Genomic DNA, 25,425 nt, shown 5'->3' on the forward strand with positions numbered 1-25,425 from the left:
TCCCTCTAAGCTCCCTCCCTGACACAAATTTTTAGCTCATGTTATCTCAAGTGTCGGAGAACTTGTCAGAAGTGACCCTGCTGGTAACAGAGGAACGAAGCACCAGAGGGAAAAACAACACTTAGAGCTTTGGAGAGAGACAAGTAAACACTACAGATATATGTGCTTAGTTCAAATTTCATGACTTGGGTTTACAACCACTTTAAGCCTTATCCAAAAATAGCCACACACCTGAGGATACAGAATGGAGGGTTGCTTTCCTAGAAAAACTTACTGGCAATGGGGGATTGGCTTTCTAATTGTGGGGGTGGCCTTATAAGGGGGTGTGATTTGTGTGTCCTGGCAGTAGGGCCTAAGTACAGTAAAATTCTACATTGGTTACAGTGAACTTGAGCTTTCTGTAAATTGAACCTGTACCTTGTACACGCAAGGCAAAGCAACAGTTTCACTTTAACGCTGCCTCACCTTTCCCTTTTACTTGTACCTACCTTCTCTTTGCTGTCAGACAGCTTGACATTTGACACATGTTAACCATTGGGCAGTTATGTACCCAGAGCTATCATGTACGTGTGGAATGAAAAATCTCAGCTCCCCAGGAACGAGTGGCTGGGAGAGAAAAGGGATGGTAAGTTTAAGTAGATAGAGAGGGGGGTATTAAAGCAAACCTGTTGCTTTTCACTACTTGGACAAAGCAAAAGTTCACTTTGAATAATCTGTAAAATGTTTGGTGTTAAAAGGCAAATATCTGTTATAAGTATAATTCTACATTCCAAGGCACCTGTCCTCATCTAAATTGGAGTAGGAAAGAAACCATGCCATCATCACTGGTAGTGGTGACTCTTGTCTGCACTGCTGCTTACACAATTTTGCTGGCTGTAGGCAGGGAGACTAATGCCTCGTACACACGATCAGATAATTCTATGACTTATCATTCGCATTTTGTTGCATAATACTAATATCAAATTCAACAGTGCATTTTGCGCTCTACAAAATGTACGATTTTTTTCGTACAATTCTGGAAAGCGTTCCCTGTGTCTGCCACGACTTTTGGGTATTTCCGTTCGTATTGTTCTCCCATCTCCTTCTGGGTTATTTTCGTGTTTCCGATCATGCGTGGTGTTCGGCTATCGATTTTTAGCGGACGCGTACTATACTGATTAAACGATTGTTGTTCGCTGGGCTATTGTCTGAGCAAAGTTTTTTTGTTTGTCCCTTCAGATATTGTTGGACGAACTGTCGTGATCGGCTGTCAAAAGCTGTGTACCAACGATCAGACTATTGTGCGATCAATCAGAAAGCGTTTTTTTTTTTCATCCGATTATCTGATCGTGTGTACGAGGCATAAAGCTGGATACACACTATACAATTTTCTTTAGATTTTTTTCCTTTAGATTTACCAAAACCATATAATATGAGGTCAAACCTAAACATTTTCAATTTGTATGCAATCGGGCAGGCCCTTGTACTACATAGGTGAAGGTAAATCTAAAGGAAATCTACCAACAAAAGTTGTATAGTGTGTATCCAGCTTTAAGCTGGATACACACCATACAACTTTTGTTGGTAGATTTCCTTTGGATGTACCTTCAACTATGTAGTGCAAGGGCCTGCCTGATTGCATACAAATTTAAACTCTTAAGCCTCGTTCACACGGTACAATTGTTGGCAGGGGATTGTCTGTTGACAGACTGTTGTCCTAAAATCTTACTCCTTTTGACAATTGTTGTCCAACTTTCGGCCAACAAATGTTAGATGGCAGGCTAGTAAATTTTCAGCGGACAACGGTTTGACGTCAGATTTTCGTATGGTCAGTACACAAATCCGTCAGACAAAAGTCGAAAGTACAAACACGCATGCTCGGAATCAATGCTCATCAAACACAAAATTAGCAGAAGGGGCCCAAAGGGTGGCGCTCAAGAGCTGAAATTCCTTGTAGTATGTTGCTACTTTCGTGTTTGTTGCACAACAATTGTGTACCGTTAGTATGCAAGACAAGATCCTGGCACACACCCTTAAGACAAAAATCAGACACTCGATTGTTGGCCAATCATACAGTGTGCGCGAGGCTTTAGGCAGGCCATACATGGATCGAATTTCAAAAGATTTTTCTTTCGAAAATCCTATCTAAAAATTTTCGTTAGAATTTCCCACCATTAGTGGGCTGCAGCAGCAGCCGATTTTCGTGCAGCCATCGAATATGAGTAATCGGGCATGTTGGAAATGTTTGGAAAAACAAACGATTTTCTAATCAATGATGGGAGAATCATGCGAGAAATGTAATCAAAAAAGAAATGCGCATGAGCAAGAAAAAAAAAAGTCCCGGAAAGAAAAGAAGATTCCCAGCCATGAAAATTCTTTTCTGTAGCAACATGAGGTGAAATTGAAGGCTTGGTTGGTCAAATTTTGAAATCAATGGTGGCATCATCGGATCACAAAACACACAAATTTTCTGATTTTCAAAAGAAAATTCTTTCGAAATTCGACCATGCCAGCCTTAGGCCTTGTACACACGGTTTGATTGTTGTATGACCAAGCGTCTGATTTTTGTCAAAAGCGCATGTGCAGGATTATGTCTAGCATACTAACTTTCCGCGAATTGTCGTTCCACAAACATGAACGTAGTGACGTACTATTGTACACTACTGTACACACGGTCGGCTATTGATCGGACATTCCGACAACAAAATCCATGGATTTTTTCCGACGGATGTTGGCTCAAAATTGTCTTGCATACACACGGTCACACAAAGTTTTGGAAAATTTGATCGTTCTGAACACGGTGACGTAAAACACGTACGTCGGGACTATAAACAGGGCAGTAGCCAATAACCTTCATCTCTTAATTTATTCTGAGCATGCGTGGCTATCGGAATTTCTGACAACGGATTTTGTTGTTGGAAAATTTTATAGCAAGCTATCAAACTTTGTGTGTCGGAAATTCCTGTGGAAAGTGTGTGATGGAGCCCACACACGGTCGGAATTTCCGACAACAAGGTCCTATCACACATTTTCCATCGGAAAATCCTATCATGTGTACAGGGCATATTGCTAATTTCATGTTAGTAGAAGTTTGGTGAGCGTTGATTCGCACTTTTTTTGTTAAGTTATTTTTATTTGGATGGCAGACAGCATCTCTAATTTAATTTGTGGTGTTTTTTTTCTGCACAATAAAAACCATAACAACCATAATATTACTATTATTTATATCACTACAAAACCAAATGCCTTTTAAAAAACGTTTGGCATAACTACATCAGTATCACGGGCAAAGCAGCTTTAATATCCCATTAAAGAAGATGAGACTGTGCGCTTTTCATTAATTGCCGCATCAGGAATGTTAATTCTAGATTATGAACAGTAGTTTACAAGACCGAACTATTCCCGGTCGTTCCTTGATTCCGATCATGCGTGTTTGTACTTTTGACTTGTGTGACGATTTCTGTACTGACCATCCGAAAATCAGACGTTGAGTTCACATCCGACAAAAATGTTATAGTCTGCACATCCAGCTTTTGTCTGACAAAAAAGTCAAATCGGCTGTCTAAAGCACCGTACTAACGATCCGAAAATCCCCAGACAGCTCGTCTTACGAATTTTCCCATCTGATTTTCGTATCGTGTGTATGAGGCCTTAAGGTTTGACCTCATATTATATGGTTTTTGTAAATCTGAAGACAAAAATCTGCAGAAAATCCAATATTGTGTATGGGGTTATACAATTTTCCAATTCAACTTCCTTTTAGATTTTTAGAATGTAGTGCAAGTGCCTGCCTGATTACATACAAATTGAAAATGTTCAGGTTTGACCTTTTATATTATATGGTTTTGGTAAGTCTAAAGGAAAATTGTAGAACAAAATTGTATTAGGTATGGCTAGCCTAAAGGCCCGTACACACTATACGAAAATCGGTTGGCAAAATTCATTAGACGAGCTGTCTGCCGATTTTCAGATCGTTATTACGGTGCTTTCGATAGCCGATTTCTCTTTTTTGTCAGATAAAAGCTGGATGTGCAGACTATAAAATTTTTGTCGGATGTGAACTCAACGTCTGATTTTCGTTTAATTAGTATGGTTTTCGTACGAAAGACTACGCATGCTCAGAAACAAAAGAATACACACAACACTATTCAACACATTACGTCACTTCTGATGTTGTATTCTGTCGTACGAAAATTTTCGTATTGTCATTAACCTCTTCACTTTCGACATGAGACTCTTCAGCACCTGTATTTTGCACATGTTGAAGCAACAAAAAACGGACGTTCTGTCGTCCGAAAATCTAAGCGTGTGTATGAGGCTTTAGAGTGAAGTTTCTGGCTGATTCTATAAGCAGCATTAGTGTCTGTCTGTCAGAAACCATGAAATCAGGCTGAGACGGAAGTTAAGTTAAATCACACTTGTTTAACAATAAAAGTAAAAAGAACAAACGTATTCAAAAAATAGCCAAAGTTCAGTAACTGCAACAAATAGTCAGCCAAACCAGAAGTCAGGGATCAATGTAGTGGAACAGCAAGCAGGATCTGGAGCCAGAAGGGATGTCAGCAAGGCCTGTCTTTAGACTGGTACACAGGCGATAGTTTCTTGTGATGTGACCAAGGCGAAGGCAGAGCTCCTCTGGACTGGACGGCTTAAATAGGCAGGACTGACGAGCAGGATCATCAACAGCTGAGTAACTGGAGAGAGATGGGAACTGGCAATTAGCCGACAGCTGAGCAGCCAGCTCAGAGAAGGAAGGGCTGAGCCCAGCCACTGACACTGTCTTTAGGGTGCAGACAATACTTCTACACACTCAGGGTCGGTTCACACTGGGACGACTTGAGATCCGACTTGTACGCCCTCAAGTCGCCCCAGAAAGAGATTCACATTTAAGTGAATGGGGGCGTCTTAATAGACACTACTGAAGTCGCTCCGACTTCAGAGCGTACTCCCTGTACTACTTTGATCCGACTTTGATACGACTTCAGCCTATTGACTATCATTGAAGTCGGATCAAAGTCGGATCGCCGTCTCGCATGATCCGACTTCAGCATGCGACTTGTGCTCAGATGATCTTGAGGGGGAACTCCGCGCCAAATTTTAAATAAAAATCCGGCATGGGTTCCCCCTCCAAGAGCATACCAGGCCCTTGGGTCTGGTATGGACCTTGAGGGGAACCCCCTACGCCGAAAAAGCGGCATGGGGGGTCCCCCAATCCATACCAGACCCTTATCCGAGCACGCAGCCCGGCCGGACAGGAATGGGGGTGGGGGACGAGCCAGCGCCCCCCCATCCTGAACCGTACCAGGCCGCATGCCCTCAACATGGGGGGGTTGGTGCCTTGGGGAAGGGGGGCGCGCTGCGGCCCCCCCCACCCCAAAGCACCTTGTCCCCATGTTGATGAGGACAAGGGCCTCTTCCCGACAACCCTGGCCGTTGGTTGTCGGGGTCTGTGGGCTTATCGGAATCCGGGAGCCCCCTTTAATAAGAGGGCCCCCAGATCCCGGCCCCCCACCCTATGTGAATGAGTATGGGGTACATCGAACCCCTACCCATTCACCTAGGGAAAGTGTCAATTTAAAAAAAAACACTACACAGATTTTTAAAGTAATTTATTAGACAGCTCCGGGGGTCTTCTTCCGACTTCGGGGTCTCTCCGGTTCTTCTCCGCGCTCTCCGGGTCTTCTGCCGGGCTCCTCCGCTATTTTCTGCTCTTTTGCCGCTCTTTTGCTATAGCGGAGGAGCCCGGTCTGCTGCCTTCTTCTCTTCGGGGGTCTCTCCGGTTCTTCTCCGCGCTCTCCGGATCTTCTGCCGGGCTCCTCCGCTATTTTCTGCTCTTTTGCCGCTCTTTTGCTATAGCGAAGGAGCCCGGTCTTCAATCTTCTGCCTTCTGCCCTCCTCTCCTGATGTTGACACGACGCTCTCTGGGGCTGGAATGCACTCTGAGCGCTCCGCTCTGACTTATATAGGTGGTGACCACGCCCCCTTATGCCGTCACAGTCCCTGGGCATGCTGGGACTGTGACGTTTTAGGGGGCGTGGTCATCACCCAATGACCACGCCCCCTTATGCAGTCATAGTCCCAGCATGCCCAGGGACTGTGACGGCATAAGGGGGCGGGGTCACCGCCTATATAAGTCAGAGCGGAGCGCACAGAGAGCATTCTAGCCGGAGAGAGCGTCGTGTCAACATCAGAAGAAGAGGAGAGGGCAGAAGACGGAAGACCGGGCTCCTCCGCTTTAGCAAAAGAGCGGCAGAAGAGAGCGGAGGAGCCCGGAGGAAGATCCGGAGAGCGTGGAGAAGAACCGGAGAGACCCCCGAAGTCGGAAGAAGACCCCCGGAGCTGTCTAATAAAATACTTTAAAAATCTATGTAGTGTTTTTTTTTAAATTGTCACTTTTTCCCTAGGTGAATGGGTAGGGGTACGATGTACCCCATACTCATTCACATAGGGTGGGGGGCCGGGATCTGGGGGCCCCCTTATTAAAGGGGGCTCCCGGATTCTGATAAGCCCTCCGCCCGCAGACCCCGACAACCAACGGCCAGGGTTGTCGGGAAGAGGCCCTTGTCCTCATCAACATGGGGACAAGGTGCCTTGGGGGGGGGGGGCCCACAACGCGCCCCCTCCCCCAAAGCACCAACCCCCCATGTTGAGGGCATGCGGCCTGGTACGGTTCAGGAGGGGGGGGGGGCGCTCGCTCGTCCCCACTCCCATTCCTGTCCGGCCGGGCTGCGTGCTCGGATAAGGGTCTGGTATGGATTGGGGGGGACCCCCCACGCCGTTTTTTCGGCGTAGGGGGTTCCCTTCAAGGTCCATACCAGACCCAAGGGCCTGGTATGCTCCTGGAGGGGGAACCCATGCCGGTTTTTTATTTAAAATTTGGCGCAGAGTTCCCCCTAAAGATTCATACCAAACACAGTGGCGGGGATCCAAGTCGGATCCCCGTTCATTGAAAGTCGGACACATGTCGCAGGGCAAAGTCGGATCCACAAGTCGCGTTGAAGTCGTGTTGCCCCTGTGTGAATCGAGCCTCAGAGTTTGATTCACTGCATTGGCTCAGGTGCTTGCTATAGGCAGTGGAACTTTGGCTGCCAGTACCCAGCAAATGGTGACTCTGCAGTCCCAGAAGTCGGAGACACAGAATGTAGGAGATTCACTGTATTTGGTTGGCTGGCTCTATTGTCAACTCTGGCTGATTCAGTCTGTAGCACTTAAAATGATCCCAGTCTCTGTCTTGTTTTTAATAAGAAAAATAAATGCTATGTGATTTTTGACCATACTGTATATGCCTTTTCTATGTCAGATAGATGTTATCATTTATTGTTCGGTTTAAAATCAAAAGGAGATTATGTACTATCCGGAATAAAAGCTGTTTCTATTTGAGGGCCCATGGGGTTTTGCAGACTTTTAAACAACTCTACACAATTTATGATTCTATGATTTTTTTAGTGTTGTGCGCCTTTTCAATGTAACTTGCACTGTTGTCTCTTCAGCACCTATATTTTGCAAATGTTAGAGCAACTTATTTGCATCATCCTAATGAATGCACCTACTTTCATTTTTTTAACTGCATTCATGTATTTTAGATATAAAACTGAAGGAGTATGGAGCAGAACTCATAGAAGTCTCAGATAATGGCTACGGAGTTGAAGAACATAATTTTGAAGCCCTGAGTAAGTAAAATGTTGTGAAAAAATGTGATTAAAGCAGAACACTGCGTGACTTTGGGATGTAAAGTGCTGTGCAACAGTTTTAGACAGGCATTGAAAAATTCTGTAAATTAGAAATACTTTCAGAAATAGAAATATTAAAAGTAAATTTTTTTCACTTTTGTTAATTGATAAAAATAAACAGAAGAGAAAGCCAAGTCAAATCAATATTTAGTGTGGCCACCCTTTACCTTCAAAAACAGCATTCATTCTTCTAGGTACACTTGCACACAGTTTAAGGAACTCGGTGGTTGCTCAAAACATATTAAAGAACTAACTACAGATCTTCTGTGGATGTAGGCTGCCTCAAATTCTTCTGTATCTTCATGTCATCCAACAATGTTGATATCAGGGCTCTGTAGGGGCCAAACCATCACTTCCAGGATTCCTTGTTCTGTATGCCATTGATCCTGACCAAATCTCCAACTCCATTTGTAGGAGTGCAGCCCCAAACGTGCAAGGAACCTCCACCATGCTTCATTGTTGCCTGCAGACACTCATCATTGTACCACTCTCCAACCCTTCAGCAAAGGAACTGCCTCCTGCTACAGTCAAATATTTAAATTTTGACTCATCAGTCCAAAGCACCTGCTGCCATTTTTCTGCACCCCATTTCCTATGTTTTCATGTGTAGTGTGTGGAAACAAGGCTACAGTAAGTGACTCAACTGTGCACAAGCTCATAGGAACTATGGTACAGAAAAATGGCAGCAGGTGCTCTGGACTGATGAGTCAAAATTTTAAATATTTGGCTGTTGCAAGAGGTAGTTTGTTTACAAAGGGCTATAGACCGATACAATAATGAGTGTCCACAGGCAGCAGTGAAGCATGGTTCCTTGCAAATTTAGGGCTGCATTTCTACATTTTTTTTTTTTTTTGAGATTTTGTCATGATCAGTGGTGTCCTCAATGCTGAGAAATACAGGAAGGTACTTTTGCCTCATGCCATACGATCAGGGAGGTGTGTGATTGGCCCCAAATTTATTCAGCAGCAGGACAACAGCCCTAAACATACAGCCAATGTCATTAAGAACTATTTTCAGCAAAAAGAAGAACAAGGAGTCCTGGAAGTGATGGTGTGCCCCCCACCCGAGCCCTGATCTTAACATCATTAAGTCATTCTGGGATTACAAGAAGAGACAGAAGGATTTGAGACAGCCTACCTCCAAAGATCTGTAGTTATGCCGCGTACACACGGTCGGACTTTTCGTCTACAAAAGTCCGACAGCCTGTCCGACATACTTCCGACGTACCTTCGGCGGACTTGCGGCAGACTTTCTTACGAACGGACTTGCCTACACACGACCACACAAAAGTCCGACGGATTCGTACGTGATGACGTACACCGGACTAAAATAAGGAAGTTCATAGCCAGTAGCCAATAGCTGCCCTAGCGTGGGTTTTTGTCCGTCGGACTAGCACACAGACGAGCGGATTTCGGGGTCCGTCGTACTTACGACGTAAAGATTTGAAGCATGTTTCAAATCTAAAGTCCGTCGGATTTGAGGCTAAAAAAGTCAGTTGAAAGTCCGGAGAAGCCCACACACGATCGGATTACCAGCCAGCTTTAGTCCGTCAGCGTCCGTTGGACTTTTGTAGACGAAAAGTCCGACCGTGTGTACGCGGCATTACTTCTCCAATATGTTTTGATCAACCTACCTGCTGAGTTCCTTCAAAAACTGTGTGCAAGTCTATCTAGGAGAATTGATGGTGTTTTGAAGGCAAAGGGTAGTCACACCAAACCTGGATTTAATTTGTATTTCTCTTCAGTTTAGTTCCCTTATGCCCTATTTGTTCAGTTCACACCAGTATGTTGCAGTACTTTTTTCACTGCAGCGTGTTGCAACGCACTATGCCACAACACAACATGCTGCAGTTAATAAACATGAAAAGACAAAAAATAAACAGTGTGATGCCAATGCAGCTGCTGTTGTGAAACAGCATTCAAAGTACATTCCTTGCTTCTGTGCTTTCCCGCAAGCTCCAAATTGTGATCTTAAAGCCTAATTGCATGTTGACTTTTGTGAATATGGAATTCTGGTTTAAGGCCATAGTTTGGAATTTGGCCCTGTCCCTATGGGCTTTATTTACTAAAGCTGGAGAGTGCAAAATCAGGCTCACTTCTGCATAGAAACAAATCAGACCAAGGCCAGTGGTATCCAAATTGAGGGAGCCACCAATCACCCAATGGAGACTTTTATGACTTAAACTAAATTTCTTAAACATTATGAAGCGATTTAAGACTTTTTTTATTTTTTACTTTTGTTTAGCTTTGAAACATCACACATCCAAGCTTCAAGATTTCTCTGATTTGATTAATGTGGAAACATTTGGCTTTCGAGGAGAAGCTCTAAGCTCACTGTGTGCATTAAGGTAAAAATAATAATATAGTCATTTTTGCTACTAAGACACCTTAAAGCAGAGTTCCACACAAAAATGGAACTTCCGCTTTTCGGAATCCTCCCCTCCTCCGGTGTCACATTTGACACCTTTCAGGGGGGAGCAGATACCTGTCTAATCCAGGTATTTGCTCCTACTTGCGGGCATAGATAGCCGCAGTATCCGTGGATATCTATGCCATGTCCGGCGCCTCCTCCATCCCCCGCGCTGTCTCCTGGGAGACACACAGGTCCAACAAGACAGCAGGAACCAGGGGGATCACGCAGCCTGACTTGCACATGCGCAGTAGGGAACCAGGCTGTGAAGCCGCAAGGAAGATGGCGGCACCTCCAACCGAGAGCCGAGGGACAGATGGGCTTCGGGTGCCGACATCGCGGGCGCCCTGGACAGGTAAGTGTCCATATTTTAAAAGTCAGCAGCTGCAGTAGCTGCTGACTCTTAAAAAAAAAAAAAAAATGGCAGAACTCCGCTTTAACACTTTAATTATAAAAATCAATATCTTTACTAGGCATGATTCTGACATAATATCCAGCAGCTGTACATGGTACAGTCTCCTACACTGTGAGATTAGCATATTGAGAAAATCTTGTCATAAGTCTCCTGTAGGCATTTTCTTAGACTTCCCTTCCAAGTTGATCCTTTGTTCAGCATGGTGTTCGAGCAGGTCACGTGGTAAAAGATAACCTGTGTATGACTGATTGATGTTTACACTGGTAAGTCATACAGGATACAGTGGGGACAGAAAGTATTCAGACCCCCTTACATTTTTCACTCTTTGTTATATTGCAGCCATTTGCTAAAATCATTTAAGTTCATTTTTTTTCCTCATTAATGTACACACAGCATCCCATATTGACAGAAAAACACAGAATTGTTGACATTTTTGCAGATTTATTAAAAAAGAAAAACTGAAATAACACATGGTCCTAAGTATTCAGACCCTTTACTCAGTAATTAGTAAAAGCACCCTTTTGATCTAATATAGCCATGAGTCTTTTTGGGAAAGATGCAACAAGTTTTTTCACACCTGGATTTGGGGATCCTCTGCCATTCCTCCTTGCAGATCCTCTCCAGTTCTGTCAGGTTGGATGGTAAACGTTGGTGGACAGCCATTTTTAGGTCTCTCCAGAGATGCTCAATTGGGTTTAAGTCAGGGCTCGGGCTGGGCCATTCAAGAACAGTCACGGAGTTGTTGTGAAGCCATGCCTTCATTATTTTAGCTGTGTGCTTTGGGTCATTGTCTTGTTGGAAGGTAAACCTTCGGTCCAACCTGAGGTCCTGAGCACTCTGGAGAAGGTTTTCGTCCAGGATATCCCTGTACTTGGCCGCATTCATCTTTCCCTCGATTGCAACCAGTCGTCCTGTCCCTGCAGCTGAAAAACACCTCCACAGCATGATGCTGCCACCACCATTGCTTCACTGTTGGGACTGTATTGGACAGGTGATGAGCAGTGCCTGGTTTTCTCCACACATACCGCTTAGAATTAAGGCCAAAAAGTTCTATCTTGGTCTCATCAGACCAGAGAATCTTATTTCTCACCATCTTGGAGTCCTTCAGGTGTTTTTTTTTAGCAAACTCCATGCGGGCTTTCATGTGTCTTGCACTGAGGAGAGGCTTCCGTCGGGCCACTCTGCCATAAAGCCCCGACTGGTGGAGGGCTGCAGTGATGGTTGACTTTCTACAACTTTTTCCCATCTCTCGACTGCATCTCTGGAGCTCAGCCACAGTGATCTTTGGGTTCTTCTTTACCTCTGTCACCAAGGCTCTTCTCCCCCGATAGCTCAGTTTGGCTAGACGGCCAGCTCTAGGAAGGGTTCTGGTCATCCCAAACGTCTTCCATTTAAGGATTATGGAGGCCACTGTGCTCTTAGGAACCTTAAGTGCAGCAGAAATTTTTTTGTAACCTTAGCCAGATCTGTGCCTTGCCACAATTCTGTCTGTGAGCTCTTCAGGCAGTTCCTTTGACCTCATGATTCTCATTTGCTCTGATATGCACTGTGAGCTGTAAGGTCTTATATAGACAGGTGTGTGGCTTTCCTAATCAAGTCCAATCAGTATAATCAAGCACAGCTGGACTCAAATGAAGGTGTAGAACCATCTCAACGATGATCAGAAGAAATGGACAGCACCTGAGTTAGATATATGAGTGTCACAGCAAAGGGTCTGAATACTTAGGACCATGTGATATTTCAGTTTTTCTTTTTTAATAAATCTGCAAAAATGTTAACAATTCTGTGTTTTTCTGTCAATATGGGGTGTTGTGTGTACATTGAGGAAAAAAATGAACTTAAATGATTTAAGCAAATGGCTGCAATATAACAGAGTGAAAAATTTAACCACTTGCCGACCGCTTAATGACGATATACGTCGGCAGAATGGCACGGGCAGGCAAAATCACGTACCTGGTACGTGATTGCCTTCCCGCGGGCGGGAGGTCCGATCGGACCCCCCCCCCCCGGTGCCCGAGGCTGTCGGCTTTGATCTGGCAGCGATCAGAGATGAGGGGGAGACCATCCATTCGTGGCCCCCCCTCGTGATTGCTCCCAGCCAATCGGAATCTTCCCCTGCCTCTGTGTAGTACACAGAGGCAGAGGAAATGATGTCATCTCTCCTCGGCTCGGCAGTTTCCGTTCCGGCGCCGAGGAGAGAAGACTGTAATGTGAGTGCACAACACACACACACATCACAGTGGAACATGACAGGCACACTTTAAACCCCCCGATCACCCCCCCTGTCACACTGACACCAAGCAGTTTTTTTTGGTTTTTTTTTTTTCTGATTACTGCATGGTGTCAGTTTGTGACAATTAGTGTGGTAGGGCAGTTAGTGTTAGCCCCCTTTAGGTCTAGGGTACCCCCCTAACCCCCCCAATAAAGTTTTAACCCCTTGATCACCCCCCGTCGCCAGTGTCACTAAACGATCATTTTTCTGATCGCTGTATTAGTGTCACTGGTGACGCTAGTTAGGGAGGTAAATATTTAGGTTTGCCGTCAGCGTTTTATAGCGACAGGGACCCCCATATACTACCTAATAAATGTTTTAACCCCTTGATTGCCCCCTAGTTAACCCTTTCACCACTGATCACCGTATAACTGTTACGGGTGACGCTGGTTAGTTCGTTTATTTTTTATAGTGTCAGGGCACCCGCCGTTTTTTACCGAATAAAAGTTTAGCCCCCTGATCGCCCCCGGCGGTGATACGCGTCGCCCCAGGCAGGGTCAGATTAGCGCCAGTACCGCTAACACCCACGCACGCACTGTACACCTCCCTTAGTGGTATAGTATCTGAACAGATCAATATCTGATCCGATCAGATCTATACTAGAGTCCCCAGCAGTTTAGGGTTCCCAAAAACGCTGTGTTAGCGGGATCAGCCCAGATACCTGCTAGAACTTGCGTTTTGCCCCTCCGCCCGGCCCAGCCCACCCAAGTGCAGTATCGATCGATCACTGACACTTACAAAACACTAAACGCATAACTGCAGCGTTCGCAGAGTCAGGCCTGATCCCTGTGATCGCTAACAGTTTTTTTGGTAGCGTTTTGGTGAACTGGCAAGCACCAGCCCCAGGCAGCGTCAGGTTAGTGCCAGTACCGCTAACACCCACGCACGTACCGTACACCTCCCTTAGTGGTATAGTATCTGAATGGATCAATATCTGATCCGATCAGATCTATACTAGCGTCCCCAGCAGTTTAGGATTCCCAAAAACGTAGTGTTAGCGGGATCAGCCCAGATACCTGCTAGCACCCGCGTTTTGCCCCTTCGCCCAGCCCACCCAAGTGCAGTATCGATCGATCACTGTCACAAAACACTAAACGCATAACTGCAGCGTTTGCAAAGTCAGGGCTGATCCCTGCGATCGCTAACAGTTCTTTTGGTAGCGTTTTGGTGAACTGGCAAGCACCAGCGGCCTAGTACACCCCGGTCGTAGTCAAACCAGCACTGCAGTAACACTTGGTGACGTGGCGAGTCCCATAAGTGCAGTTCAAGCTGGTGAGGTGGCAAGCACAAGTAATGTCCCGCTGCCACCAAGAAGAAGACAAACAGGCCCGTCGTGCCCATAGTGCCCTTCCTGCTGCATTCGCCAATCCTAATTGGGAACCCACCACTTCTGCAGCGCCCGTACTTCCCCCATTCACATCCCCAACCAAATGCAGTCGGCTGCATGAGAGGCATTTTCTTTATGTCCTCCCGAGTACCCCTACCCAACGAACCCCCCCAAAAAAGATGTCGTGTCTGCAGCAAGCGTGGATATAGGCGTGACAATCGCTATTATTTTCCCCCCTGTCCTGACAATCCTGGTCTTTGCATTGGTGAATGTTTTGAACGCTACCATGCACTAGTTGAGTATTAGCGTAGGGTACAGCATTGCACAGACTAGGCACACTTTCACAGGGTCTCCCAAGATGCCATCGCATTTTGAGAGACCCGAACCTGGAACTGGTTACAGTTATAAAAGTTACAGTTACAAAAAAAAGTGTAAAAAACAAAAACAAAAAACAAAAAAATATATAAAATAAAAAAAAATAGTTGTTGTTTTATTGTTCTCTCTCTCTCTATTCTCTCTCTATTGTTCTGCTCTTTTTTACTGTATTCTATTCTGCAGTTTTATTGTTATTCTGTTTTATCATGTTTGCTTTTCAGGTATGCAATTTTTTATACTTTACCGTTTACTGTGTTTTATTGTTAACCATTTTTTTGTCTTCAGGTACGCCATTCACGACTTTGAATGGTTATATCAGAATGATGCCTGCAGGTTTAGGTATCATCTTGGTATCATTCTTTTCAGCCAGCGGTCGGCTTTCATGTAAAAGCAATCCTAGTGGCTAATTAGCCTCTAGACTGCTTTTACAAGCAGTGGGAGGGAATGCCCCCCACCGTCTTCTGTGTTTTTCTCTGGCTCTCCTGTCTCAACAGGGAACCTGAGAATGCAGCCGGTGATTCAGCCAGCTGACCATAGAGCTGATCAGAGACCAGAGTGGCTCCAAACATCTCTATGGCCTAAGAAACCGGAAGCTACGAGCATTTTATGACTTAGATTTTGCCGGATGTATACAGCGCCATTGGGAAATTGGGAAAGCATTTTATCACACCGATCTTGGTGTGGTCAGATGCTTTGAGGGCAGAGGAGAGATCTAGGGTCTAATAGACCCCAATTTTTTCAAAAAAGAGTACCTGTCACTACCTATTGCTATCATAGGGGATATTTACATTCCCTGAGATAACAATAAAAATGATTTTAAAAAAAAAATGAAAGGAACAGTTTAAAAATAAGATAAAAAAGCAAAAAAATAATAAAGAGGAAAAAAAAAAAAAGCACCCCTGTCCCCCCCTGCTCTCGCGCTAAGGCGAACGCACGCGTCGGTCTGGCGTCAAATGTAAACGGCAATTGCACCATGCATGTGAGGTATCACCGCGAAGGTCAGATCGAGGGCAGTAATTTTAGCAGTAGACCTCCTCTGTAAATCTAAAGTGGTAACCTGCAAAGGCTTTTAAAGGCTTTTAAAAATGTATTTATTTTGTTGCCACTGTACGTTTGTGCGCAATTTTAAAGCATGTCATGTTTGGTATCCATGTACTCGGCCTAAGATCATCTTTTTTATTTCATCAAACATTTGGGCAATATAGTGTGATTTAGTGCATTAAAATTGAAAAAAGTGTGTTTTTTTTCCCCAAAAAAATGCGTTTGAAAAATCGCTGTGCAAATACTGTGTGAAAAAAAAAAAAAATGAAACAACCACCATTTTAATCTGTAGGGCATTTGCTTTAAAAAAAATATATAATGTTTGGGGGTTCAAAGTAATTTTCTTGCAAAAAAAAATAATTTTTTCATGTAAACAAAAAGTGCCAGAAAGGGCTTTGTCTTCAAGTGGTTAGAAGAGTGGGTGATGTGTGACATAAGCTTCTAAATGTTGTGCATAAAATGCCAGGACAGTTCAAAACCCCCCCAAATGACCCCATTTTCGAAAGTAGACACCCCAAGCTATTTGCTGAGAGGCATGTCGAGTCCATGGAATATTTTATATTGTGACACAAGTTGCGGGAAAGAGACAAATTTTTTTTTTTTTTTTTGCACAAAGTTGTCACCAAATGATATAATGCTCAAACATGCCATGGGAATATGTGACATTACACCCCAAAATAAATTCTGCTGCTTCTCCTGAGTACGGGGATACCACATGTGTGAGACTTTTTGGGAGCCTAGCCGCGTACGGGACCCGGAAAACCAAGCACCGCCTTCAGGCTTTCTAAGGGCGTAAATTTTTGATTTCACTCTTCACTGCCTATCACAGTTTCGGAGGCCATGGAATGCCCAGGTGGCACAAACCCCCCCCCAAATGACCCCATTTTGGAAAGTAGACACCCCAAGCTATTTGCTGAGAGGTATAGTGAGTATTTTGCAGACCTCACTTTTTGTCACAAAGTTTTGAAAAAAGAAAAAAAAAGTTTTTTCTTGTCTTTCTTCATTTTCAAAAACAAATGAGAGCAGCAAAATACTTACCATGCCTCTCAACAAATAGCTTGGGGTGTCTAGTTTCCAAAATGGGGTCATTTGGGGGGGGGGGGGGGGGGGGTTTGTGCCACCTGGGCATTCCATGCCCTCCGAAACTGTGATAGGCAGTGAAGAGTGAAATCAAAAATTTACACCCTTAGAAATCCTGAAGGCAGTGATTGGTTTTCGGGGCCCCGTACGCGGCTAGGCTCACAAAAAAGTCCCACACGTGGTATCCCCATACTCAGGAGAAGCAGCTAAATGTATTTTGGGGTGCAATTCCACATATGCCCATGGCCTGTGTGAGCAATATTTCATTTAGTGACAACTTTGTGCAAAAAAAAAAAAAAATTGTCACTTTCCCGCAACTTGTGTCAAAATATAAAATATTCCATGGACTCAACATGCCTCAAAGCAAATAGCTTGGGGTGTCTACTTTCCAAAATGGGGTCATTTGGGGGGGTTTTGTGCCACCTGGGCATTTTATGGCCTTCAAAACTGTGATAGTGAGGAGTAAAATCAAAAATTTACGCCCTTAGAAATCCTGAAGGCAGGGATTGGTTTTCGGGGCCCTCTCACACATGTGGTATCCCCGTACTCAGGAGAAGCAGCTGAATATATTTTGGGGTGCAATTCCACATATGCCCATGGCCTGTGTGAGCAATATATCTATTTAGTGACAACTTTTTGTAATTTTTTTTTGTCATTATTCAATCACTTGGGACAAAAAAAAATAATATTCAATGGGCTCAACATGCCTCTCAGCAATTTCCTTGGGGTGTCTACTTTCCAAAATGGGGTCATTTGGGGGGGGTTTGTACTGCCCTGCCATTTTAGCACCTCAAGAAATGACATAGGCAGTCATAAACTAAAAGCTGTGTAAATTCCAGAAAATGTACCCTAGTTTGTAGACGCTATGACTTTTGCGGAAACCAATAAATATACGCTTATTGACATTTTTTTTTACCAAAGACATGTGGCTGAATAGAGAGTTTATTGGATTTTTTTTATAACAAAAAGTAGAAATTATAATTTTTTTTCAAAATTTTCGGTCTTTTTCCGTTTATAGCACACCCCTATTTATTACTTAGTATGCAAGCACGTTAAGCGATACAAAACCCTCCTATCCTTTTCAGCTAAGGAAGCTGCCATCTTAGCCTATGTTTGATTTGCAACTGCCATGATTCTGCACATGGAAAAAATTGCAAGTGTATAGCCTGGATCCACCGCTTAAACTGACAATCAGTATGCATTCACTTAAATAAATTAAATTAATCTCAACCAATCACCACATAGACAATGAAAATATGGTGCAGTCCACGTGACCATAACACGCATAAACAAAAGGGAGGAGACCTGCCAAGAAGGTCACATCAGTGAAATACCACGGTTGAATAAAAATATTTAGTTGTAGAAAAAAAGCACCATAAAAATCACAATCATCAAAAATTCAGTGAATGACCTTCCAAAACAATGTTGAAAAGACAACGTTGTCATGATTGGGGAAATCGCAGCTGTGCATGCACCCATTTATTCAATCTATCACACTTCTTCTCGGTCTAATAATCTTGGAATGTAGATGATTGGACTTCTTGTACATTGATGAAATGACATAACCGTCCAAAAGTTCCTTTAGGACCAAAAGAGGGAGTGTGTGATAGATACACATGTATCATTACGGGTACTGGCTTGCAGGTTCAATCCTCTTTGAGCAGCCCAGTAAAAGGTAATCAATCACAGTACATCAGTTGACTCCCAACTATAATGAACTGGGGCTATGCTCACTGAGGCGTGATAAATTGCTAGCTGATATGGACCAAATATCTCTAAAATCAGTCTGGGGAAATCACTCACACTTGGCTGGATTACTAGGAGAAAGTGTAGGATGATGAGTAGGGAGAAAATTGAAAGCAGGGGGGAGAAAGCTGTGCCGCCGGTACAGCACTATCAGCTTCTAATGGTGTCCTATAGATATAGACCAGAGCATTGAAAGATCTCACCACCTCCGCTGTACCTCCAAATCTCACTCCTAGCTCCGCTTTGCAGGCCTCCAAATGCACTGCACTGTGTACCGCGGTTTCACTGGTTCCAGTTTTGTCTCCAGGAGTCACTTTACCTCCGCCTCACAAACCACACTTGCCGTGGGCTGAGATCCCATAGACATCACGCTAGTGCGTTTCAATCACCCCTAACTTCTTCAGAGCAAGGAGGAGTCAATTGGAGGTTACTTTAAGTGATTGTAAAGCTTTGTTTATTTTTTTTATTAAATAACAAACATGTCATACTTTACTCCACTGTGTAGCTCATTTTGCACAGAGTGGCCCCGAACACCGTCTTTTGGGATCCCTCGGCGGCCCTTGCGTCACATCAGATAACCCCCTAGGAGAAGCGATCTCCCTGGGGGTTAATTGCGGGTGCGCTCCTGAGTCCATCATTCGGCGTCCATAGCCGCAGAGTGTATGACTCTCCCCCCCCCCGGCAGCCACGTCATTGGATTTGATTGATAATGGCTGCGCTGCTATCAATCTATCCAATCAAGAGCCGAGAACCCTGGGCAGAGGAAGAGTGCGCCCCCGCCGGATGAAGTTCCAGGGCTCAGGTAAGTAAAGCTGGGGGGCTGGTCACTGCCAGGTGTTTTTTCACCTTAATGCATTAAGGTGAAAAAACACAAGGGCTTACAACCCCTTTAAATAACTGGTAAAGCTGCAATACCATGTCCTAACCACTAGAGTTCTCACAGTCATTCCCCTCCTTAGATCATTCAGCACGCTGAAAATAATCAACTAAAAGTACCATTGAGTGCACTTATCTGCCGCCTATCTCTCTCCAACACATGGAACATTGGATCATTTTAAAATGTTTAACAAGGCATTTACCATTCCCAATTTTAAGAGGACAGAGGGATTAGGGAAAAAGTATAAAATAAAGCAATTTTTTAACTGTTCTTCAACGAGAGTAATATACATGCTCTGCTGTCCATATAATAATAATAATATACATAGGAAAAACTAAAAGACAACTTCATAAAATAATTGGTGAGCACATTACAAGTATAAAGAAAAAAGGATGACGATTGTCCTCTGGCGTTAAATTCCACTCAGTTCCACAAAGGCAACCCAAAGGGGTTAATGGTGAAAGGTGTCTATGTCCTGAATCTTCTGATGAGAATGGGTGATTTTGACACCATCCTTTTACAGAAGGAGAAAAAGTGGATTTATAACTTGGGTTCTTTAATTCCACAAGGCCTGAACAACGAATGTAATTTACAAACATTTTTGGAAGTATAGTATACTAGACATTTGTCAAGTTGTTATCTGATGGCTAGTAATATTGAGGGTCATTATGTCCTATTGACTGGTCTTAATATAATTGTCTTCTACTATTACTTCCAATGTAAACATAAAAATATTCCTTATTTAAATTTTCCCTAAACCCCCTGTCCTCTTACAAATCAGGAGGACAGAGTGTTTGAAATATCTAAACATTTTAAAATTATCCCCTGTTCCATGTGTTGGAGAGAGATAGGCGGCAGCCAAGTGCACTCAATGGTACTTTTAATTGATTATTTTCAGCGTGCTGAATGATCTAAGGAGCATGATTGATTGTGAGACCTCTAATGGTTAGGGAATGGTATTGCAGCTTTTCCACAGATATTCAAGTCACCTCAAATTGACTCCTCCTTGTTAGCGGTGATTGGCTAACGAAATGCGTCAGCATGACGTCTATGGTATTGCAGCCCGTGGCAAGTACGGTTTGTGAGGTGGAGGTGAAGTGACCCCTGGAGGCAAAACTGGAACCAGTGACACAGCGGTACACAGCGCAGTGCATTTGGAGGCCCGCAAAGCGGAGCTAGGTGAGAATTGGAGGTACAGCGGAGGTGGTGAGATCTTTCAATACTCTGGTCTATATCTATAGGACACTAGTAAAAGCTGATAGTGCTGTACAGGTGGTGCGGCTTTCTCCCCCCTGCTTTCAATTTTCTCCCTCAACAGATGAAATTTCTCCCAGTAATCCAGCCAAGTGTGGGTGACTTCCCCCAGACTGATTTTAGACATATTTAGTCTGTATTAGCAAGCAGTTTATCACGTCTCAGTGAGCATAGCCCCAGCTCATTATAGTTGGGAGTCAACTGATGTACTGTGATTGAATACCTTTTACTGGGCTGCTCAAAGAAGATTGAACCTGCAAGCCAGTACCCGTAATGATACATATGTATCGAACACACACTCCCTCTTTTGGTCCTAAAGGAACTTTTGGACTGTTATGTCATTTCGTTTATGTACAAGAAGTCCAATCATCTACATTCCAAGATTATTAGACCAATAAGAAGTGTGATAGATTGAATGGGTGCGTGCGCAGCTGCGATTTCCCCAATTATGACAATGTTGTCTTTTTAACATTGTTTTTCAAGGTTATTCACTGAATTTTTGTTGTTTGTGATTCTTATGGTGCTTTTTACTACAATTAAATATTTTTATTCCACCGTGTATAATCTGTGATTGGTCACCAGTGATCACATGATAGCTGGGCCAATCACAGCACCCTGTACCACCTGTGCTATCACAGCATCACAATAGTAAACAATGAGTCATGAATGAAAAGCCATTCATGACAGTTCAAATGGTTGCTGTTACAGTGATCATGACTGTAACAAGCAATCACCTTGTAAAACAAAAATGGAAAAAATTGTTGATCACCCCCTAGAGTAGTACAGTGTCTGTATTGTGACAATGAACTACTCTGACGGTATGTAAAAATAGGAAAGATAATATTTTAAAAAATTCAATAAAAATGATTTAAATTGTTTTTCCTGACATACTCCATGGCAGCATAGATTTGGGTAGCTCGTCCCTCACACCTAACCCATAAAACCCCACTGCCATAAATTTAGAGACTGAGCCAGAGGCCCTGTTCCTTTTTGTCTTCCTTATATCATAGGACCAATTTTCTATGAAGATTTCCTATCATTTGGAAGTATCAGCGGCCAGGTGTCGTGCGGATACTAGGAGCGTCCTGTTGCTTCCAGAAGTCTACCAGCCTTCCGTGTTGGCTGGAGTGGTTACTGAGTCAGACCCCAGCTATGAGCAGGGTGGTGTTGGCACACTTTTTCAGAGGATTGATGCAGGGCATTCGTTGCATTGGTCAGATGCCCTCTTATCAGCGGGTGGCCGTCAGGTGTGCCCAGTATGGTTTCTGCAGCTGTTCTCCTGCTCTGGGAACTGGGTCACATGAGTACTGTGTTCCCTTCATTTGTCCCTGTGACGGGACCATCCAGCACCCAGCTTGGGTGCGTCTGTAAAGATTTAGCTTCCTCCAGTCTGGATCCAGAAACCGGGTATTGTAGCTGAGCACCCAAGACTATACAACACTAGCTTTGATGCAAGCTGGAATTCTTTATTGTAAACTAGCTCAGAATTTATATACCACACTAAAAGAGCTTGTTCACGTTTATGCAAACAGTAAGCAGATAAGTATAACATGATTGTTATTTAAAAAAAAACAAAAAAACAAGGCTTTAATATCGCTTTAATCACCTCTCCAAGAGATGATCAGACAAACAATAGGTGACTCCATTAACAATGAAAATGCACACCTAGGAGGCACACAATGGAACAAAGACAGACATAACAAACAGTGATCCCACCCCACCTCAGAAAAAGTCTACAACAGTCTATGAGATAAACTCATACAATGTTCCAGTAGTCTGAAAAGGTGGAATTAATTTATCTTCATAGATTTCTTGAGGGATATTGTTGATAAATATTTCTGTCCCAAGTGAATGAGCCTCTCCAACCCAGTCTGCAGGGGGACCACCATATTCCACTGATGGTTAATCTGTACAAGATTAATTTTACACCTTTCCATCCACTCCAGAAGGAAAGCTGTATTCTCCTTATTCAGAGAATGAGTCCAAGCCTCACTCTAAGCATCTATCACATTGTTGTCCATCATTAGAAAATGATCTGCTCTCTCCATGGGCCATAATCATTGGGTACGAGGCTTGGCCCTAGTCTCCTCCAAAGGCCTCTGTCCCAGTCTGGCCTGTCACAGTCCCTCTGATAATTTGCTTTATAATGTGTTTTTTCTTTGGCTCTAGGGGTATTCAGCCTCTCGGGGCAACTGGAGTGCATCTGCGTCCCATGCCACTGCTTCCGGGTCCGATAATGTGGCCAGAGCTTTGCAGATCATTTCGCCCATGCACGGGGTCTCGGGCAAAGCCGAGGCTTGGTTCTTCTTTTCGGGACTTGGCGCATACACAGTGGAACGGGCAGTGATGTCATCCCAGCGGGAAACTTATATTTGACAGGTGCCCTGCTATTTTGGGATTCCTTTTGCATGCTGCTGGTTTTCCCTGAGTATGGCTTCTGTTGCTGGACTGTGTTTTGGCCTTTTCTTTCTGGATGTACAGTAGTTTGCTGCTGCCGTCCTGTGGTAAGCTATGGATGTGTTAACGCCCTCCTGCTGTCAGCGCTTGCGTAGGGATTTAGGGTTTCTCCTCTTTTCCTCCTCTAGTGGGTCTTCCAGCAGTTAATATTTTTTTATTTTTGAAAAAAAGTGGAAAGAAATAAAACTAGGCTCACTTATCTCCTTCCAACCCAGCGCAATGAGTTTCCAAACAACAGATTAACACATGTTGGCACTGTGATTAGTCACAATATAAGAGAAATATATAATCTGGCTGCCACTTAAACTAAAAGGTAAATGAATATGAGATACAACAGTCTGTCGCATTTAGTCTGTCATTCACATTGACCATTTAAGTTAAATGGTTTTATGGCATTTTTGGGCAACAAATGGTGGAGCTCTGTACTCATGCATGCTGGATGCTTATGTGGTCATTGTTTGCAGTGGGAGATCGTGAATGCTTATTATCTGCAACTTTGTGGCGAGTTTGAACCCCAGAGGGGCGTATGGAGCACGAGTTTGAATACGGTGATTGGTGCACTATCCGACCATCTCCACTTCTTTATTCACTTATGAAGCTAGCCACGAACTTTACCTTCACGTTTATCCACTTGTCAGATCTGCGATTTACTGTTTAGCGATTACACGTGTATTTACCTTATATGCAATTGTGTCAATTCTCAGCAATTTGACAGGAGGGCCGCTTTGATATTATGTGCCTTTTCACATTTGTTTAATGTGACAGACTGTTGTATCTCATATTCATTTTTTTATTTTTGTTTGTGCATCGCTCTTCTATGTCTATGATCATCAACTTTTATCACCGGAGGCAAGGGACCTTCCTAGGTCGCAAAGACATAGGTGCCCCTCGAGATCAAGACGTCACGGATCTTTGTCAAGGTCTAGGCATCATAAGAAAAGCTCAAGATCCTCTTCTAGGCACCACATCCACCACCAACCCGGTTGCTCCAAGCCTGGAGCTTGTCGGGGTGTGGATCTCAGGCCCCAGTGGGCAAAGTTGCTGTATGATACATGCTTTAGCCCAGGCGTTGGGCGAAAGGAAAAGCGACAATCAGATGGTATTGCTGGTCAAGTGAGTGGTGTAGGAGTCACTGAAAGACTGGAAAGCTGGTTAGACACAAAATGTGGCTGGCAGGTCAGCAAGTTCCACTCCTTGTGCTAGCCACAAGGATCTGGAAACACCCCAGCCTAGCCATCCCTCATCAAGGTCATTGGATAGCGAAGACATTGGCAATGATGATATACAGTATATGTGAGTTTTGATTTTTCGCTAGTGGCCCCTCTGAGTTAAAGAGGCTCTAAATTGGGAAAGCCCAGTGGAGTCTCCATCAAAAGTAGAGGAAGTATTTTAAACATCTTAAGAGGCAGCATGTTAAAGGAGCTCAAGGATGTAATTAATGATGAATAGAGCAAGATGGAGAGGTAAATGTCCGTGCAGTGGGCTAACAAAACTTTATCTTTTTAAAGCAGAGGATGTCCAGCATCTAGAATCAGCCCACTTGGTAGATGTGACCAAACATGAGGCTGACCAATCTGCCATTGCAGACACGGTCTCATTTAAGAGTGACCTGGAGCAAATTCTTCATTCAGGAATATCTCGGAGGGGGGAGCCAAGGGCTCGGCTATTCAAGAGCTGAAGATGGCAGCAGTGTTCCTGGGTGAGGCCTCGCTCGATATTATCCAATCTGTAGCTTGTGTTATCCTCTGGTCCATTACAGACAAACGTGCCTTGTGGTTGCGGCCTTGGCTGGTGGATTCTGCCTCTAAGCAGGCCTGGTGCAAGTTCCCCTTTGAGGTATCCCCGCTTTTCGGTAATAAGCTGGACAGTTCAATGGCCCAGGCGGTAAATCGAGGCAGAGTTCAGATCGTTCAGGAGAGGCACGCTCTTACAGGCCCCGGCAAGAGTTTAGTAAGAGCTGGAAGAGAGGCCAGTCGTCCAAGAGAGTAGCTTCAGGAGGCCGTGAGGCTTCAAAGCCATTTTGAGATTGGGCCCACGTAGCCATGTCCCGTGGAGGCTCACTTGCTTCACTTCCGACATGTTTGGACGATCTTGGAACGTCAGGACGGTCATTCAGGGCTTGCGTGGATCTTTAGAAGTCCCCCCCCCCCCGCTAAGATTTGTACCTAAAGAGCTTCCCCGCTCAAGCAAAAAAAATCAAATACGGTACTTCTGTCTTTCGTCAAGTCCTTGGTGACCCAAGGTGCCGGGTTCCAGTTCTGGTGCTCAAGGGCATGTATTCGACTCTATTCCTGGTGAAGAAGAGGGTCTGGATCATGGAGACCCTGATGGACTGCATAGTAACAGCAGTACCCTCCCAGTGTCATTAATAGGCTAGTTACGGAACGCGGCCTTTCTCTAAATTTATGGAAGTGGGGTCCTACTTGATACTTCCAAAAGGTAGGAAATCTTCATAGAAAATTG

At 44.1% G+C, this 25,425-nt stretch overlaps 1 protein-coding gene across 2 annotated transcripts in view; it reads left to right on the forward strand.

The window, feature by feature from the left end:
• PMS2 (PMS1 homolog 2, mismatch repair system component) overlaps positions 1-25,425 on the forward strand; it is a 134,644-nt gene that overhangs the window by 5,749 nt on the left and 103,470 nt on the right. For both annotated transcript variants that reach the window (XM_073591014.1, XM_073591015.1), the window contains exons 3-4: positions 7,563-7,649; positions 9,954-10,056. In XM_073591014.1, coding sequence (XP_073447115.1) covers positions 7,563-7,649; positions 9,954-10,056 — 190 coding nt within the window. The remainder of the gene's footprint in view (positions 1-7,562; positions 7,650-9,953; positions 10,057-25,425) is intronic.

Source organism: Aquarana catesbeiana, linkage group LG06 (genome assembly GCF_042186555.1).
Source record: "Aquarana catesbeiana isolate 2022-GZ linkage group LG06, ASM4218655v1, whole genome shotgun sequence".
NCBI lineage: Eukaryota > Metazoa > Chordata > Amphibia > Anura > Ranidae > Aquarana > Aquarana catesbeiana.